General features: G+C 40.2%; 1 protein-coding gene across 1 annotated transcript in view; it reads right to left on the bottom strand.

Annotated features, from left to right (window-relative positions):
- TRABD2B (TraB domain containing 2B) overlaps positions 1-18999 on the bottom strand; it is a 454791-nt gene that overhangs the window by 215589 nt on the left and 220203 nt on the right. Inside the window, exon 4 of the mRNA XM_073593582.1 lies at positions 16465-16639. Coding sequence (XP_073449683.1) covers positions 16465-16639 — 175 coding nt within the window. The remainder of the gene's footprint in view (positions 1-16464; positions 16640-18999) is intronic.

Raw genomic sequence — 18999 nt, 5'->3', positions numbered from 1 at the left:
CGTTTAGAATATTGTATAAAAAATACCGATATCAAATCGATCCTACGATAATCTGATCATTAGTGCACAAATTTAGTCCAAAATTTTCCAAAGGGATAAACACAAAAATTTATCTCGTATGAAACCAGATCATACGATTTTCGTTTAATGCAGGACAGTCTCCATCCGAAAATATAATACAAATACATTACATCCCTTCCAAATTTCTATTCTGTTGTACAAGAGTTTTCAATATGGAGACTAGCATCCCAAAAAAAAAAAAACGGACGATCGTTCATCCGATAATCTCATCCTGTGTACTAGGCTTAAGGCTGCTCTGAGCCCCTCCTTTATAGTAAGGATACTGGCTTATCCAAAAGCCCCACCATTGCCGTTCTAAGCCTGTTGGCCACAGTTTAAAGGCCATGCTGAGCGTTATGCTTTAGAAAAACGAATTCTCCAAGGCGAATCTGCACAAAAATACTCTGCGATCACAAATCTTGCATCCATGATAGCGGTGAACCTGAACTAGGTCCTTTAATTTTCCATAGCAATTATGACAGCAGGTAAGTTGTTCCCTCTCAAAGATTAAAGTGGAACTAAAGGCAAATATACTCACCTTTCCAAAGGTCCCTCCGGTGCCAGCATCTTCTTCTGTGTGCTGGGTTTTGGGCCTTTTCATTGGCTGGCAAGGGATGATGTTAACCCTACACATGCACAGGAGATCCCTGCACACAGGACCAGGCCGGCTGCTGTAAGCTGAGCTGTGAATGTGCAGCTCAGCACATAAGGCCTCATTTACACCAACGCTTACACCCGTAGTCCATGAATGGGCTGTGCCTTAAAACAGCTGAAGCCAACAGGTGCTGCATGCAGGCAGCTCATTCATCTCTATGGGAACACAGTGGCTGCATGGACACAGCTGCTCTTACCAGTTTGACAGCTGTGCAGCTGAGTGTTCCCAAACACACACACACTGTGTGCATTCAGGGCCACTCACCAACACCCCATAGCTGTCAAATTGGGAGAAGCAGCTGTATCTATGCAGCTGCTACCTATATATAGACAATAATTGAATGTCTTCATGCAGCTCCAGCCATTTAAAGACATGGCCCATTCATGGCCTTAAACTGAGAGAACTCTGTAGGCTCCATAGGCTCCACATCATGAATGGAGAAAAGATAGTGATATCTACTCTTCCTTGTAAATAGGCCACGCCATAATCCCTAGAACTGCAGGACCTGAATAACTGTGTCACCCTCAGGGTGTGGAAGGGGTGTGTAATTAAAAAAACCTGTAAGATAGACTAAATAAAAAAATATTTACAGGTTAAACAGTTCACAAATTTGTATTTCAACTCTTTCTTTAGTTTAGTTCTAGCTGGAATTCCCCTTTAACGCATGTGAAGACTCCAAACTGTTCCTTTTAAAATAGTAAAACAAGTAAAAAAAAAACATAAAGAGATTAAAAAGGGAAGAAAAGTCAACAAAACGTTTAAGCTCTGGATTCTGGGGAAGATTGTCGAGGCTATGTCAGTCCCAATACAGGCTAAATAATTAATCCTGCCCATCTGGAGAGGATAAATGGGCTTTGAGGCCCAGGCGCGCTGGTTATGGGGAACTTTTATGGACAAAGCCTGTGTGTATACTATGAGGCCAGGTGCCATTTTCTACAGTTGAATGCAGCATCATCTATATATATGGGTTATTATGGTTTTTAATAAGGCAAAAATTATAGTGTAGTATCCCGCAGCAATGAATCAGCCATCATCTTTAGCACAAGCCCACAGCTAATTGGTTATTATTAGTTGATGTCATGGCTGTAAACTCAGGAGTTCTTAATTGGGGTATCCATACCTCGGGGGGGTTTGGGAACAAAATGCTGGGGATATGGGACTGGATCTTTCAATAATTAAAATAATGAATCAGAAATCTCTGCATTATTAAACTAGAAATCAACTTGATGTGTGAGATGACATAGTCAGTAACTCTACTTCAATCCCATATTTTGATGGCACAAAAAACAGCAAAAACCTCATTGTGTACTCACTTGTGTACTGGCGATCTAAGATCTTTACATAAATAAATGAGATAAGATCATTATCATTTTCTTTTTGCTGTTCTGTTCCTTAATATACATATATAAAGTAAAACAAAGCTGCTGACATCTTTTAAAGTCATACTGATACCTAAGACTGGTTACAGGGGTATGTCCAAGAGGTGGTGATACATAGTGCATATTCAGAATGGTCTGGAGTTGTGAATAGGGCATCCCAAAGCTCTGTTGTGGGACTAATTCTGTTTAATGTATTCATAAATTATATAGAAGTTGGTATAATTATATCATTCTCAGTGTTTGCTGATGATACGAAGCTAAACAGGGCAAAAACTTCACAGCAGGATACCGGAACTTCACAAGAAGACTTCAATAAAATAAAAGGATGGGCAACTACATGGCAAATGGGCTTTAATGTTGACAAATGTAAGGTAATACATGTAGGAGCTAAAAATATGAACTCTACTCGCTAGGGGGAGAACCTTTGGGGGGAATACAGGAAAGAAAAAGATCTGGGGGTCCTAGGACTAGGCTCAGCAATGTGTGAAAAGGAAGTGGCTACACACCATGACAATCAAAGTCCTTTTATTGCAACATTCCAACAAAAATCCAACATAGCTCCACAAGGTCAGTAGCAGGTACAGACACGTCAACCTTTTGTACCTGCTACTGTCCTTGTGGATCTATGTTGGATTGGGCAACTACATGGCAAATGGGCTTTAATGTTGAAAAATGTAAAGTAATGCATGTAGGAGCTAAAAATATGAATGCTACTCGCTAGGGGGAGAATATTTGGGGGGAATCCAGGAAAGAAAAAGATTTGGGGGTCCTAGGACTACAACCCTTGGCAAAAATTATGGAATCACCAGTCCCTGAGGATGTTCCTTCAGTTGTTTATTGTTGTAGAAAAAAAGCAGATCACAGACATGGCCAAAAACTAAAGGCATTTCAAATGGCAACTTTCTGGCTTTAGGAAACACTAAAAGAAATCAAGAAAAATAATTGTGGTGGCCAGTAACAGTTAGATTTATAGAACAAGCACAGGGAATAAATTATGGAATCACTCAACTCTGAGGAAAAAATTATGGAATCATGAAAAACAAACAAAATAACACTCCAACACATCACTAGTACTTTGTTGCACCACCTCTGGCTTTTATAACTGCTTGCAGTCTCTGAGGCATTGACTTAATGAGTGATAAACAGTACTCTTCATCAATCTGGCTCCAGCCTTCTCTGATTGCTGTTGCCAAATCATCTTTGCAGGTTGGAGCCTTGTCATGGACCATTTTCTTTAACTTCCACCACAGATTTTCAATTGGATTGAGATCCGGACTGTTTGCAGGCCATGACATTGACCTTATGTGTCTTTCTTCAAGGAATTTTTTCACAGTTTTTGCTTTATGGCAAGATGCATTATGATCTTGATAAATGATTTCATCATCCCCAAACATCCTTTCAATAGATGGGATAAGAAAAGTGTCCAAAATTTCAATGTGAACCTGTGCATTTATTGAAGATTTAATGACAGCCATCTCCCCAGTGCCTTTACCTGACATGCAGCCCCATATCATAATTGACTGTGGAAATGTGCATGTTTTCTTCAGACAGTCGTCTGCATAAATCTCATTGGAACCAAACAAAAGTTCCAGCATCATCACCTTGCCCAATGCAGATTCGAGATTCATCACTGAATATGACTTTCATCCAATCATCCACAGTCCACGATTGCCTTTCCTTAGCCCATTGTAACCTTGTTTTTTTGTGTTTAGGTGTTAGAGATGGCTTTCTTTTAGCTTTTCTGTATGTAAATCCCATTTCCTTTAGGTGGTTTCTTACAGTTCGGTTACAGATGTTGACTCCAGTTTCCTCCCATTTGTTCCTCATTTGTTTTGTTGTACATTTTCTGTTTTCAAGGCATATTGCTTTAAGTTTTCTGTCTTGACGCTTTGATGTCTTCCTTGGTCTACCAGTATGCTTGCCTTTAACCACCTTCCCATGTTTGTATTTGGTCCATGTTTTAGACACAGCCGACTGTGAACAACCAACATCTTGTGCAACACTGCGTGATGATTTACCCTCTTTAAGGAGTTTGATAATCCTCTCCTTTTTAAATTGACATCTCTGGTGTTGGAGCCATGCTTCATGTCAGTCCACTTGTTGCAACAGCTCTCCAAGGTGTGATCACTCCTTCTTACCTACATACTAACAAGCAGATTTAATCTGATGCAGGTGTTAGTGTTTGTAATGAAAATTTACAGGGTGATTCCATAATTTTTTCCTCAGAATTGAGTGATTCCATAATTTATTCCCTGTGCTTGTTCTATAAATCTGTTACTGGCCACCACAATTATTTTTCTTGATTTCTTTTAGTGTTTCTTAAAGCCAGAAAGTTGCCATTTGAAATGCCTTTAGTTTTTGGCCATGTCTGTGATCTGCTTTTTTTCTACAACAACAACTGAAGGAACATCCTCAGGGACTGGTGATTCCATAATTTTTGCCAGGGGTTGTAGGCTCAGCAATGTGTGAAAAGGAAGTGGCTGCACATCATGACAAAAAATCTAACCTAGATCCACAAGGCCAGTAGCAGGTACAGACACGTCAACCTTTTGTACCTGCTACTGTCCTTGTGGATCTATGTTGGATTTTTGTTGGAAAGTTGCAATAAAAGGACTTTGATTGTCATGATGTGCAGCCACTTCCTTTTCACACATGTATTCCATGGAAGCGAGCCAGGACTAGCACCCATGTGTGGAGTCCAATCACCTTAATTAAAGCGGAACTTCAGTAATTTTTTTATCTTTCCATCTATTAAATCTTCTGTCCTTGTTGTTTTAACTTTGGATAGTAAAACATTTTTTTTTCTGCCAGTAAATACCTTATACAGCCCACTGTCCTGTTTCTTGTATGGTAAAAAGCCTAGGCTTATGACATCATGCACAGCTCTCTCTCACACTTGTCTTGCCAGAAAAGGAGGAAGGATGAATCATAAGAGGGCCAATGAGAGCTGCAGAGCTGGATGTGTGTGTCTGTGTAAATCCAGGAAGTGAACAGGCAGCAGCTTCAGCCGCCCACAGTTAAAATGGATGCAGCCACGCATGCCACATATGAGATGCTGTTCGTCTCATCTCAGAAAAAAAATCAACATGCCGATGCCAAGTGGAAACTATGGTTTGATTGGTACAAGGTAGCCTCTAAAGACTGCATCCAATTTTTATTGAGACAGAAATACGACCCAAACCTATTAACTGTGCTGTTTTGTGTTTTTGCTTTGTTCTGCTATTTTCTTGTCTTGCAGCAGAACTTTGTTAAACACACCTGTTGTACCCCATAAGACCAACCCCAATCCTAAAGTTAATCAAGGACATATGAGGATTTACTATATAGACCCAGAAATGGTCTCCTCTGATATGAAAAAACGAAATGTTTAATGCTATATACATATAAATGTATAACATATATATATATGATCGTTATTATTTTCAATGTCCTTCTTTTTCTTTTCCCTTTGTAATGTCTAAATTTTAAAAATCAATAAAGAAATGTTGAAATTAAAATGGATGCAGCCAGACTTAGTGGAGGGAGATTTCTGAAGCATATTTGGCAAGTACAAAATTACAATACAGTAAAACCTTGGATTGCGAGCAGAATTTGTTCCAGAAACATGCTTGTAATCCAAAGCATTTGTATATCAAAGCAAATTTCCCCATTAGAAATAATGGAAACTCAAATGATTTTTTACACAAACATTTATACATAGGTCCTTAAGTTTATAGTCCATATAAAAAGACTATAGCAATGTGATAGGTTGTGTAACCATAAAATGTCCATCCACAAATGGAATCCTCCACAAAGAGATTAGAAGCAAAATCCAGCAGGAGCTACAGAGTATAAAAGAGAAGAGAGGCGCCTCTAAGTGTAGCAATATGTTGCTAAATGTTGTACCTTCATTAAATGTAACCATATTGCTACACTTAGTAACTTATAACTTATATTGTACACATGATCGGACATTGATCGGACATTCCGACAACAAAATCCATGGATTTTTTCCGACGGATGTTGGCTCAAACTTGTCTTGCATACACACGGTCACACAAAGTTGTAGAAAAATCTGATCGTTCTAAACACGGTGACGTAAAACACGTACGTCGGGACTATAAACGTGGCAGTAGCCAATAGCTTTCATCTCTTTATTTATTCTGAGCATGCGTGGCACTTTGTGCGTCGGATTTGTGTACACACGATCGGAATTTCCGACAACGGATTTTGTTGTCGGAAAATTTTATAGCCTGCTCTTAAACTTTGTGTGTCGGAAATTCCGATGGAAAATGTGTGATGGAGCCTACACACGGTCAGAATTTCCGACAACAAGGTCCTATCACACATTTTCCATCGGAAAATCCGACTGTGTGTACAGGGCATCAGAGGCGCCTCTCTTCTCTTTTATACTCAGTTGTGACATGACGCTACTTGTATACCAAGACATCGCTTGTATATCAAGTCAAAATACATTTAAATATTTTGCTTGTCTTGCAAAACTCTCTCAAACCAAGTTACTCTCAAACCAAGGTTTTACAGTATATATAAAATAATATGCAAAGTGGTTGGATGGAAGCTTCGGAATGGCAAAGATGTTTTTATTACAAATTATGTGAGCGGACTGCAATTACTCTTTAACAATCTCACCTGGAGCAGAGCATCTCTTGTTTTATAGGCTCATCAAGGGCAAGCAGCAGCAAGAAACGCTAGAAGACTATTAGCATACATTAAAAATGGTATTTACTCAAGCGATAAGACTATAATTCTTACACTTTAAAAAACTCTGGTCCAGCCACATCCAGTTCTCATCACCAGTCCTCAGGAAGGATGTGCCAGAGCTGGAGAGAGTCCAGAGAAGGGCAACCAAGCTAATAGGGGGGCTGGAGGACCTCAGTTAAGAGGAATGACTACAAATTTTAAAATTATTCTCCCTGGAGAAGAGACACTTAAGAGGGGATATGATAGTGATATCCAAATATTTTAATGGTGATTCTAGCATAGGACGGAAACTATTCAGTCTCAGATTGCCTATCAGGACACATGGCCCACCCAATGAAGTTGGAAAAGAAGCAGTTTAACCTTAAACTGTGAAAGGAGTTCTTTATTGTCAGAGCGGTAAGGATGTAAAACTCCCTTACACAGTTGGTGGTGTCTGCGGAGAGTATCAAAAATTTCAAAAAACTCTTAGATGGGCATCTTAGCAAATGCAATATAGGGGGATGTGGGAAATGGTATTAACACGCACAGGTTGAACTGGATGGACCGGTGTCTCTTTTCATCCTTAGCAACTATGTACCTATAGGGTTGATTTACTAAGACTGGAGAGTACAAATTCTGGTGTACCTCTGCATAGAAACCAATCAGCTTCCAGTTTTTTTTTTGTTGTCAAAGCTTAAAGGGGTTGTAAAGGTATACATTTTTTCACCTTAATGCATTCTATGCATTAAGGTGAAAAAACTTTTGATAATACCGCCGCCCCCAGCCCCCCCCGTTTTACTTACCTGACACCTCGAAACTCAGCCGCTCGTTACCGACCTCCATTCAGCCGATCAGCCTGGTCGCTGATTGGCTATAGTGGATGGATAGAAAGCAGCGCAGCCATTGGCTCGCGCTGCTGTCAATCACATCCAATGACGCGGCGCGCCGGGGGCGGGGCCGAGTGATACAGCGAGCGGCTATAGCCGCCGGCTGTATCACGGGAGCGCGCCCGCAATAACTAACCACCATGCGAGGGAGCTCACATTAAGGTGGTTAGTTATTGCGGGGAGGAGCTGAGACAGCCGCCGAGGGACCCCAGAAGAGCAGGTTCGGGGCCACTCTGTGCAGAACGAGCTGCACAGTGAAGGTAAGTATAACATGTTTGTTATTTTTAAAGATAAAAAAATTTACCTTTACAACCACTTTAATTGAACAAGCTGAAGTTAGAAGCTGATTAGCTACCATGCACAGCTGCACCAGATTTTGCACTCTACAGTTTTAGTAAATCAACCCCATTGCATCCTAGAAACCAATAATGATCTTTGACAGTCCTGTGAAGGGGTTAGGGGTTATGGAGACATATTGTATAATCCATTGTGGGTCTATAATCATAAAGGGTTAAAAAACCCTTTGACAAACTTTGACTGATTGCTTTTGACATTACGATATGACATCAAGTCACTTTCAAGAAGGCTTTACTTTTTTGATTGTGTCCCAAAATTATTATTTTTTTTGTTCTCAATGTTTGGGGCAATGGAAGGAAGGAAAGAAAGAAAGAAAGAAAGAAAGAAAGAAAGAAAGAAAGAAAGAAAGAAAGAAAGAAAGAAAGAAAGAAAGAAAGAAAGAAAGAAAGAAAGAAAGAAAGAAAGAAAGGTATTCTTTGAAATTGCTGTCAATGTCCCCTTTCCCATTATCAGTTTTGGGTGCTGACTCTTAACAATAACATACATGGAGCTTTTGATGTGATCAGAGCCTACATTTAGTGCTAAAGCTACAGTATATTTTCCCATGATGTAATATACTTTAAATGTAGTCAACTCATTCAGTATATACAACAAACACTTCATCTTCTTCAAACACTTATAATCAGAAAAACGTATTTTTTTTTAATAATGAATGACACTGTAGGGTAAACACAGACTAGTTAAGCTGATTAAGTAATTAACCTCTAATTCAGCTCTGGTTGAACCGAGCCAAGACTCTAATTAAACATTTGAACTTGGTTCCAATAATAATTCACAGCTAATTACATGAACAGGTAGTGAAACAAAATGAGAAAAATATATATGAAAAGTTCCCAACAACACTAAAGAAAAACATTTTTAGACCAGCTGAACCTTTATGGGATGGAATTAGATATACGGGCCAAAATTAAATTCTGGATCAAACTCTCTGCATACAGTATATATTGCAAACTCGGACATATGCTAAGTTGTAGCACATGAAGAAAAAGTAATATACCTCTGCCACCGAGAATGGCACATGCTCCTCTTGTATGTCTTGGGAGGATGACCTTCTGAACCCACCAAGACAAATGGAAGAATACTGCATTTAAACAAAGGAATAGTGGTACCATGCATAGACTTAGTTGATGACTTGTTTATGAACCAGACACCAGTGAACAAAGCCCAGCCAAAGACAAAAAATATAGGCAGCACCAGTGTAATGTACTTGTTGGGCGGATATTTACTAGGTGTTTTTCAGATTAGCATCCAATTTTCTCCACAAGGGGGAGTCGATGTCACTTCACCTACGGTATATATTGTACCTCCAACTAACATAACAATGATAAGAATTCATTGCTCAAAGAGCATCAACATCCTGCCAGATACAGGCTCTTCCTTTGATGCATTTTGCCCACCAAAACAAAGGGAAGAATGCAAGTTTCACAGAAAATTATGAGACTTATGTACTACTGCATATCACCTGGATCAGACAACATTCCAGATATGCACAGCAGTGCAGCCCCCTGGTTGTCAAAGTGGAATATTATAGATGCGATGCCATGATAGCAGGTAATATGGATGAGTTGAAGGATTTCACCAAATGTAATTATGAAACCAAAATTGCTAATTAAAATTTGCTTTAAAAAAAGTATCATATGCATTTAACAAGAGATTATGATGACTTGATAATTGGTTTTGCTTATAAATAAAGCCAACCCTAAGGCTCGGTTCACACATGGGCGGCACGACTTGCAGGTCGCCTCAGCGAGGCGACCTGCAAACGACTGCCGGGGCGACTTGCGAGACGACTTCTGCATAGAAGTCTATGCAAGTCGCCCCAAGTCGCCCCCAAAGTAATACAGGAACCTTTTTCTAAGTCGGAGCGACTTGCGTCGCTCCAATTAGAACGGTTCCATAGCACAGAACGGGAGGCGACTTGTCAGGCGACTAGGTCGCCTGACAAGTCGCCCCAGTGTGAACCGAGCCTAATGCTAATCCCAATCCTAACTCCTTTTTCTAACAAAGGCATATGATCAGTATTGAGGGGTTGATTGATGTATCATAATAAATTCCAAGTTGAGTGGATTAGGGCCGACCATACATGATTTGAATCTTGGCCAGTCCAGCAGGTCAGTAGGAACCAGCTGAGATTCAAACCATGAATGAGCAGGTGAATGTACCAAGTTGATCAATCACTGTTCCCCAGCACCCATCGTTATATAAATATCGGTAACTAATAAATACAAATTTCAAAGCCAGACAGCACCTACACAGCACAGCTCACATTAAAATATTTTTAAATGTAAGCTTCTCTGTGCAGTCTGGCCTTGAAAACTTATTGAGAAGATGGTTTGGTCATCAAAGAGATGCTTGGCCACTCACAGAAATGAGTTGGTCTTTAAAGTGATATTAAAGATTTTTTTTTTTTTTTTTTAATAACATGTCATACTTACCTGCTCTGTGCATTGGTTTTGTACACAGCAGCCCCAATCCTCTTCTTCTCACTTCGACCAGTGCCCCCAATAGCAATAGCAAGCCACTTTCTTTGGGAGTACTGGTGCATGCTCACTCCTGAGACCCGCTCTATAGGACACACAGAGCAGCGGCTCGGAGCAGCCCCGCCCTCCGCTCTCTCTTCATTGGCTCACTGGCTGTGATTGACAGCAGTGGGAGCCAATGGATCCTGCTGCTGTCTCAGTCAATGAGGAAAGAGTGACCCGGGACAGCCGAGGCTCCCGTGCACATCGTTCGATCAAGGGGGGCTCCGGTGAGTATTAGGGGGATGTGGGGGGGGGGGGGGTCAGCACACAGAAGATTTTTTACCTTCATGCACAGAATGCATGAAGGTAAAAAAACCTACACAAGCACCAGATGAAAATCATCACAGAATTAAAATATAAAATATATATATTTTTGAATGCAGATAAGCAGTATTTATTGGAGCATTAAATAACGTATAGAACTTTTTATCCATCCGGGTTTCCTTGTTAAGCCAACACCTACTCTAAGGAACACAAAGGTTTAAATCTATAAAGTAAACATAAAGCAGACTTCATCATTCATCTTCTTTAGTGTGAATATATCCTCAGTTACCAAAGCAAGGTCAGCTCTAATGGTTAGGAAGTGGCAGCATGGCCCCTCCGCAAGATAAGTCCAGTCTCCCCACCGCCCCCCCCTCACAGAAAGAAAGCTCTTATGAAAGTCCGACATGACACTCCAGGGATCACACATGGCCAGGAGTCCCCTCCTCTAATCTAAACAAGGAAACGTTCTGTGTGAACTTCGCCTGAATTAATTCTATAATTAATATTAATGGATCTGCCTGTACAGCTTCCTTCAGTTTAACAAGGAACAGAAAAATCTTTGTCCGAGGGAAGGAGATGAAAGGGGAAGCGTTTTGTCAAATCCTGTAATCCAGCAAATGTATAACATCAACCACACCATGCACCCCTATTTGCATATGGCACCTCCCGCTGAGGCAGTGGCCCTGAGAATGACGGCTGTTACTATCTCAAAGAGACAGGGGTATAATCTCCCTTTACAGTCAGCTCTAGATGTCTGATTAGCATTCACAAGTGGTCTCCAACACTACTGCCTTTGAAGTGGGCAATCCTGAGTTTAATCCCACTTTGAGTGCCTCATTGTTTTTTTGGCAGGTCGTCTTCTTTCGACGGGGCACTATAACAAACAAAAAAAAAATGGTTTCCATGGAAGGAAGCAAAGTTTGGCCAGTTTATGGACAAGGTCTTTCTTTTTCCCATTCCACCAAGTATATTATTTGGGTAAATATTTTCTTATTGACTACTGCGTTGCTCTGGATTTGATTTACAAGGCCTACATTTAAAAAAATGCTCACTAAAAATAATCTGAAACAAAAATCTAAACAGAAATTTCAAACTAAGCTTTAAAGAAAACCTTTGCTTTGCCCTTTCAAGGCAAAGCAAAGGGTTTGCTTTAATCTCACCCTTCTCAGCAGCATATTTAGGGCCTGTGTTCATGAGATTTTTTTCTTTGCATCCCATAGGTTTTACAAAACTATACAAGTCTAGGCGAATGATCTCAGAAACTGATGTTAAACAGAGGCCATTGACACAAGCCCAAAGTCCATCGCCACAGGCCCTTTCCTTTGCACCCTTTTGTCTAATGCCGCGTACACACGGTCGGATTTACCGACAGGAAATGTTCAATGGGAGCTTGTTGTCAGAAATTCCGACCGTGTGTAGGCTCCATCTGACATTTTCCGTCGGAATTTACGACAAACTAAATTTGAGATCTGGATCTCAAATTTTCCGACAACAAAATCCGTTATCATAAATTCCGATCGTGTGTACACAATTCCGATGCACAAAGTTGCACACATGCTCAGAATCAAGCAGAAGAGCCACACTGGCTATTGAACTTCATTTTTCTCGGCTCGTCGTACGTGTTGTATGTCATCGCGTTCTTGACGTTCGGAATTTCCGACAAGATTTGTGTGACCGTGTGTATGCAAGACAAGTTTGAGCCAACATCCGTCGGAAAAAAAAACATGAATTTTGTTGTCAGAATGTGCGAACGTGTGTACGCGGCATTAGTATGGAGGTAAATTTGACTCGCTGGGCCAATGAGTGCTTTCATACGTCCATAACCATGTGCAGCTATGACTTCAGTGATTCATACAGAGCATTCCTTTTGCTCTCTATAATTAGGCTTCATTCACACATATATATATATATATATACACGAATCGGATGTGTTTTTAACCACATCAAATTCACATAACATGTGAATCAGACCAACTTTTAATAGAGCCAGTTCACACATGTTTGGGGTGGTCTTTTTATGAAAAGAGTCCTGTGCGATTTTGGGCCTGGTTTAGGTGCGAATTCAAGTAAAAATTTGCACCTGAATCACACCTGAACCGGTGAACAAAACTGCACCAGACTGCAGACTGCAAACCGCAGCCGGACATGTGTGAACCTAGCCTGACTGAACGGAGTGGCATTGGAGCAAAAAGGTAAGTATAAATTGCATGTCATAGTGTAGGTTTACTTAAAGTTTCTAACAAACTTTAAATGATGATTGGATTGTTTGCTAAAAATGCTTTTCTCACTTAACCCACGAATATGTACAGTGCATCCGGAAAATATTCACAGCGCTTCACTTTTTCCACATATTGTTATGTTACAGCCTTATTCCAAAATGGATTAAATTCAATTTTTTCCTTAAAATTCTACAAATAATACCCAATAATGACAACTTGAAAGAAGTTTGTTTGAAATCTTTGCAAATTTATTAAAATTAAGAAACTACGTACATAAGTAGTCACAGCCTTTGCTCAATACTTTGGTGAAGCACCTTTGGCACCAATTACAGCCTCAAGACTTTTTCAGTATGATGCCACACACGTGGAACACCTATTTCTGGGCAGTTTCTCCCATTCTTCTTTGCAGGAGCTCTCAAGCTCCATCAGGTTAGATGGGGAGCATCGGTGCACAGCCATTTTTAGATCTCTCCAGAGATGTTCAATTGGGTTCAAGTCTAGGCTCTGGCTGGGCCACTCAAGGACATTCACAGAGTTGTCCCGTAGTCACTCCTTTGTTATCTTGGCTATGTGCTTAGGGTCGTTGTCTTGTTGAAAGCTGAACCTTCGCCCCAGTCTGAGGTCCAGAGCACTCTAGAGCAGATTTTCATCAAGGATGTCTCTGTATATTGCTGCATTCATCTTTCCCTTGATCCTGACTAGTCCCCCAGTTGCTGTCGTTGAAAAACATCCCCACAGCATGATGCTGCCACCACCATGCTTCACTGTAGGGATGGTATTGGCCAGGTGATGAGCGGCGCCTGGTTTCCTCCAGATATGGCACTTGCCACTCAGGCCAAATAATTCAATCTTTGTTTTTCATGGTCTGAGTGTCTTTCAGGTGCCTTTTGGCAAACTCCAGGCGGGCGGTCATGTGCCTTTTACTGAGGAGTGGCTTCCATTTGGCTACTCTACCATACAGGCCTCTCCTTCTCTCTCTCCACAGAGAAATGCTGGAGCGCTGGAGTGACCATAAGGTTCTTGTTCGCCTCCCTGACTAAGGCCCTTCTACCACGATCGCTCAGTTTGGCTGGGCGGCACGCTCTCAGAAGAGTCCTGGTGGTTCCAAACTTCTTCCATTTATGGATGATGTAGGCCACTGTGCTCATTGGGGCCCTCAATGCTGCAGAAATTTTTCTGTAGCCTTCCCCAGATCTGTGCCTGGATACAATCCTTTCTCGGAGGTCTACAGATAATTCCTTAGACTTCATGGCCTGGTTTGTGTTCTGACATGCATTGTTAACTGTGGGACCTTATATAAACAGGTGTGTGCCTTTCCAAATTATGTCCAATCAACTGAATTTACCACAGGTGGAATCCAATCAAGTCATAGAAACATCTCAAGGATGATCAGTGGAAAAAGGATGCATCTGAGCTCAATTTTGAGTGTGATGGCAAAAGCTGTGAATATTGTGTATACTATGTATTCACATGTAATGAATACTGTGTACATGTAATTTTTTTTTGTTTTTTATTTTTAATAAATTTGCGAAGATTTCAAACAAACTTCTTTTTTTACGTGGTCATTATGGGGTATTGTTTTTAGAATTTTAAGGAAAATAATGAATTTAATCCATTTTAGAATAAGACTGTAACATAACAAAATGCTGAAAAAGTGAAGTGCTGTGAATACTTTCCGGATGCACTGTATGGTTATGTGGTCTGTAGATAATATAGCAGCCCTCTTTAAAAGCATGTAGAAAATTGGTTAGATACTGATGAGTACTCACTGGTAATTGTATAATGAATTAACTTCACCTTCACAGCCAACAAGTCTTGCAAACAGAGTTAAAGTAGAGCTATAGGCAAAACATTTTTTTCATTTTGGATAGAGTAAGAGAGGGCCATAATGCCAGTCATTTTATTTTTTCCCATGTCCCATTGGGGAGATTTCCCTTCACTTCCTGTCCCATAGCCAAACCAGGAAGTAAGAGGAAATCCCTGCAAATTGAGGGAATCCCTTGGGGACCCACAAGTCACCAGAGCTATTATCCTCATTGGAAGATTTCCTCTCCATTACTTTTTGGAGGAAAACTCAAAATTTGGGATTTTCTTTCACTTTTACTTTCAATGATAATGGTAAACAGAACAAATAGAGATGGTGAATCTCTCTAACGGGGCACAGACACCAATAAGAAAATAAAAACAGGTCCATCTCCACTCTGTGTAAAAATTAAAAAAAAAATGTTTGCCTTTATACTTTAAGCGGTAAAGATCCCAACTGAAACCCATGTATTTTCACATGCCACACCAAAGAACCTGCTCTGGCCACCTGCTTCTTTTTCACACAATCATTCACCAGATCCTCATGCAGCTAAAATCACAGAGCTATTCCAAGGGCAGGTCCTCAATATTCTGCTATAACAGAAAATATAAAGAGGACGGGCAGAGGATTCCACATGAGAAACAATAGAAGTTGGCCTACAGAGAGAAGAACATTATCCAGATGGGCCTTCTAGTTCTAAAAACTGTGGATTTCATTCTCTGCAAATGTCTGGTGACTGCACATCAGCATCTACCTTATCAATCAGATGCTTTGGAAACTTTCCATTCAAGACTGTATTCTATGAAGTAGATTTACTGGCACAAATACTGGAGCTGCAGAGAACTATACATGTTTAGGAATCTTAAGAGCTTTATAGACACCTATTTATGTTGTTTTATTAGGTGCATGAATGATTTTTTTAGCCTTTTTCTATATGAACATATGAGACTGCAGAGCTTCTTCCATTGGCCGAAAAAAAAAAAATCCAAAAAATCCAACTTGGGATACAGACTATGACACAGCTGCTCTGAGAGCTTCTTCTTCGCCTCTTTAGCAAGATCAATCAGCATCTGACAAAATCAACAATTAATTTCTGGTTTGGCCACATGTTCTGAGCAATAGCTATGTGGATCATCAAGTAGTCAAATTTGAAAAGGAGACAGAAGCCAAATTTCTGGGCTGCTTAAGGTACATCAGAAACGATTGTACAATATACTTAACTATTTATGTCTAGAGTTGGAGACTGTTAGTAGAATTCATTCAAAGCCGGCTAACAGAACGACAATTACTACATATATAAGAAACCCAGGGCTGATTTTACCATTAGGAACACAAAGCCTAGACTTATAGGCAGAGGAGGAAAGAGACAGCTGTAAAATTATTGAACTATTTTTTTTCCTATTATAAGTCAAAATGCAGTAAGCTCACAAAAGCTTATTTACACATTATCATAAAATACTAAACCAGGATACAATCAGTAAAACAAGAACATTTTCTGTATAAAAGGGACCATCCTAGCACAAAGGCCTTGCTTTGGGTGCCAAAGGCTGTGCATTCACAGGCTCCAATGATAAAAATCCATCCCTGAGGGTCCCTAAAAGCAACAACGACCAATGGTTATTAAAACAATAAAGTACCTGCGCCAAAAGCGAAGAAAAAACTCTTGTCCCGGTTTTCCTTCAGCAGACCCATTACTCTTCTTGCCATTCTTTCATTCCTCTTATAGATGAGTTCTTGTCTGAAGTAAATGTCTATCTCCTGAGCTGTTACTTGGTCGTGTGATGGTAAAGTAGTGTTGATAAAGGTGGGGAGCTGCAGGAAATAAATAAATAAACAAATAAATAAGCAAATTGAAAATAGCGCATTCTTTTTATTGGAATACCTGCATTTTTATTTGTCTGTCTAACCCAATTTTTTTCTAAATCAACAACAATGATGAAATTCAGACTCTCTATATCCTCTGCAAGTCTACGCATTAGCCGATAATACGATGCCTGCTGAGCTGTCTTGGATGCCTGGCCCACAAAGATCTTTATATACTGGATCAGCCATTCTCAACCAGGGTTCTGTGGAACCCTAGGGTTCCTCTAGAGGTTACATAGTTAGTCAGATTAAAAAAAAGACTCAAGTCCATCAAATTCAACCAATAGAAAAAAAATCAATGAATAGAATAAATAAATAGAAAACCGCCATGTACAGAATCCTCTACCCATAGCTGATCTCTTAGGTTGATAGGGGTACCATGTGCTGTGGCTGACTGACCTTCCATCTTATAGTGGTTGCAAAGTTCCTGGGCCAATGACACTGGGCAGAGAAGGCTACATGACACCAATTATCTTGTTAGATGTCCGACCCCCATGGTAGGGGATATACCTCCCATTGGCCACCAATGTAAGGGGCATTTTTACCACTGACACACAATACATTTACAAGGGTTCCTTTGGGGTAAAAAGCCATACCCAGAATACGCCTCTCCTGAGGTCAGTGCCACTGAACACAGCTTAAAATAATACATCCTTGATGCAATCTTTCGAAAACACAACGTGGTACCTTAAGGCCAATTTGACCAACTCCCTGGGCAAATTACAGTTCAAGCTCCTTTGACATCCAGTAAGCATTTTCCCATTGATTTTCTGGATTTCTTTATCGCCATAAAATTGAGTTCTTATTCTTTCCCTACACTCTTTCCTTATATGTTGATTCTAGGCCTATCACTATGGCTAAGCTGTAAGTCGCATTTATATTCTGCAAATAAGGTTACGTTGTTATGTAATCTCCTTCTGTTGAGAGTCACCCAACCTACGTGTTAGTTTTCTCTCCACGTTCCATGCAAGAAAACTTATCACTACAGTTATGCAGGAATGGTTTGCTTATACTATTCACTGTAATGCTTGTTTTACTTTTTTTGCATTTAACGGTATTCCTGTACCTTTATTCATATGGCATTGTTCATTGATAATGTTGAACAAATCCCATTCAATTTTATTATGCTGTCTTTATCTTAAACTCTGAATAAACACATTTAAAAAAAAACAAAAAACAAACAAAAAAACAATACAGCAAACAATAAAATTAGTCACCTGAAGTCTGCTGAGAACCCATCAATCAATTCCGGGAGTGTCAATCTCTGTGGTCCCCAACATCTCTCAATGGTTCCTCCTGTTAACCTCAAGCCACTAAAAAGAAAGCAGTTTTGAGGGGTGAGAAGGAAGAACAAAAAAGAGGTGTGGGGGGGAGAGACCACATAATTTGACACTCCTGGAAGTGTCAGTTTCCCAGCAGACAGTTCTTGTGATAAGAGCGGTGTGGGCGGGAAGAGAGAGGTATTTAATCTCTTGTTTACAGGTATGAGCTTTTGAAATGCAGTTTATGATAGAGTCACTTCAGAGATTCTAAAGAGCTGGCTTTTGTAAGCCCAAAAATTTTCTTCTGTGCGCCCCTCTGATTCTGGTTTCACATTTTTACAAAGGATTCAACTTCTGGACAAAGCCCTGCCAAGTTGCTGTAATATCGAAGTAGTGCTCGATTACATACAATTGGATCATTGTGCAATCATGCAAGATTAATTAAATATGCTACTTGTGTAGTTTATACAACAGGGAGTCAATTGTTTAATCTGTTTAGTGATTGATCTCTCCTCTTAGTGATCAATTGCTATTTATTGAAGCAGCCCAACTGAGCTACTTAAAGTGGTAGCAAACTTTAGACAAGTACAAAGGAGTCTTTTTAAAAAAAAGTGGTGGACTGGAACTCCGCTTTAAGACTCTTGGGATGTATGACATCATTGTGGCCTAGGCCAGAAACCAGGAAGCAACTGAAGAAATGTAGAGAAAAAATTAAAACAAGTAAACTTAATATACCTTCCTATCTATATACTAACGCTAGTAGCATAAGCCCCGGCTGACACTGCTCGAGCGACCTTGAAGCCGAATTCCAGCGTGACTTCAGCACGACTGGCATGCGACTCCTTTAACCGCTTGCCGACCAGTCGCCGTCATTATACTGTGGCAGGTCAGCTCTTTCCCGCGAATCGCCATAGCTGTACGTCGGTCCCTTTAACAGCTAGAGCAGGCATGTGCACACTGCTGGCCACTCGTGATCGCTCCACAGAGAGCCAAAATGGGGATCTGTCAATGTAAAGATCTGAGTACACTGAGTACAGTGATTGTCTG

Source organism: Aquarana catesbeiana, linkage group LG07 (genome assembly GCF_042186555.1).
Source record: "Aquarana catesbeiana isolate 2022-GZ linkage group LG07, ASM4218655v1, whole genome shotgun sequence".
NCBI lineage: Eukaryota > Metazoa > Chordata > Amphibia > Anura > Ranidae > Aquarana > Aquarana catesbeiana.
This window is presented reverse-complemented; position numbering and strand designations above follow the sequence as displayed.